A 1,601-nucleotide genomic window follows, 5' to 3' on the forward strand; every position below is an offset into this window, starting at 1 on the left:
GCGGAATCCGTGTCAAATCCTATCCACATCCCTGTCGCATCCACAAACGAGGCCGAGGACGACGATGACGACGATGACGAGGATGACGTGGATCTGGTATACACCGAGGACGACGATGACGAGGACGAGGAGGATGACGAGGACGAGGACGATGAGGACGACGCCATCGCCGATATCACCGGTGCCAGGCAAGCACGTGAGTTCAAGGGAAAGAGCAAGAAACACAGTACAGGGCGTAAACACACGCGTAAATCTCGCACGCGTGCTACATCCCCTTCCTTGAAGGCTGTCGTTTAACCAAGGGAGAAGGGAAACGAGTGGCAAGTCACATACAACGATTCCTGACAATCACGTGCTCAATTAATTCATTATTGTTCGCTTATCCTCGTTGGCCAAAAGGCGGTCGATGCTTTCTATGCTGTCGTGCAGAAATGGTCTGGAATAAACTTTTGCTTTGAGATGGTTTCGTTGCTCTAGGTAAAATTGTCTTTGAAAATGTTATTTTTTTTAGTTTATTGTAATATTTTTATTAATGTAATATTTTTATATTAATGTAATATTTTTCTTAACGAAAGTTAAAAGATGATCTTCTTTGGTTTTTTTTTTAAATGATTTTCTGGAGCAGTGTTTTACTGTTACGCAGAAGTTTTATGTGAATAATTTGAAATAAAAAGAAATATGTCAAATCATAGGATTTTATTATTTAAAATTATGATATATTTTCAATGTAAAATTTCAATTATATGAATTTTCTTTTAGAAAAATTATTTTGTGTATTTTGTAATTTTAATTATTAAAGTAAGATTTTTTTAATGATAATCTATATAAATTTATAAAAGTTTTATGTTATTGTAAATCTTAAGAGAAAAATCCAAAAACTTTAATCTCAAGATAGATTTTCAAACGGCGTTCAAGCATAAAAGTTAATTAAACGAGCAAGAATAATTCATTCAGAATTAATTCGATTTATCTGTGATTCATTTTGCCGTTTAATTAAATTTCAATTTACATCAATTTTAGAAAGCTAATCAAAGCAAAAGTTAAGTCTGGCGACCAATAGAGCTTGCGCATTCATTCGTAAAGAAACAAAGCACCGAGTCGAGAAGCTTCAGTTCATCGGTGCTGTTCGACACATTATATACTTTTTCAATGAAATTTCGAATACAATTTCTTAAAGTTTCTTTTCAAAAGAAACGATCAAATATTTTTTTCAAAAAGATGAAAAACATAAACATAAAATTTTGAGAAAATTTTTGTTGATCATTAAAAAATAATATAATAAAATGATCGGCAAAAATCCCCCTTTTTTTTTATTATTTTCTAGACAGTATAGGAACGTCTTATTGTTGTATTAAATTAAAACATCTTAAAGAGGGAATTTAACAAAAAATTTAAAAATTTAAAATATATTTATTATTATTTTAATTTATTTATTATTTATTTTAGTTTATATAAAAATTTTTCTACAATTATTATTTCTAAGTAAATATCAACCATATTGAATATTTAGTTAAAGATTAAATTAAAAATTGTAAATTTATCCTAACGTTTTGTAGCAAATATCTTTGAGATGTCCAAGAGTTTTTGACACAATAATTTTA

General features: G+C 29.9%; 1 protein-coding gene across 1 annotated transcript in view; it reads left to right on the plus strand.

The window, feature by feature from the left end:
- LOC102675199 (MATH and LRR domain-containing protein PFE0570w-like) overlaps positions 1-1,601 on the plus strand; it is a 36,123-nt gene that overhangs the window by 9,642 nt on the left and 24,880 nt on the right. The window contains exon 4 of the mRNA XM_006624714.2: positions 1-196. Coding sequence (XP_006624777.2) covers positions 1-196 — 196 coding nt within the window. The remainder of the gene's footprint in view (positions 197-1,601) is intronic.

This window comes from Apis dorsata, unplaced genomic scaffold (genome assembly GCF_000469605.1).
Source record: "Apis dorsata unplaced genomic scaffold, Apis dorsata 1.3 scaffold_1100, whole genome shotgun sequence".
Taxonomy (NCBI): domain Eukaryota; kingdom Metazoa; phylum Arthropoda; class Insecta; order Hymenoptera; family Apidae; genus Apis; species Apis dorsata.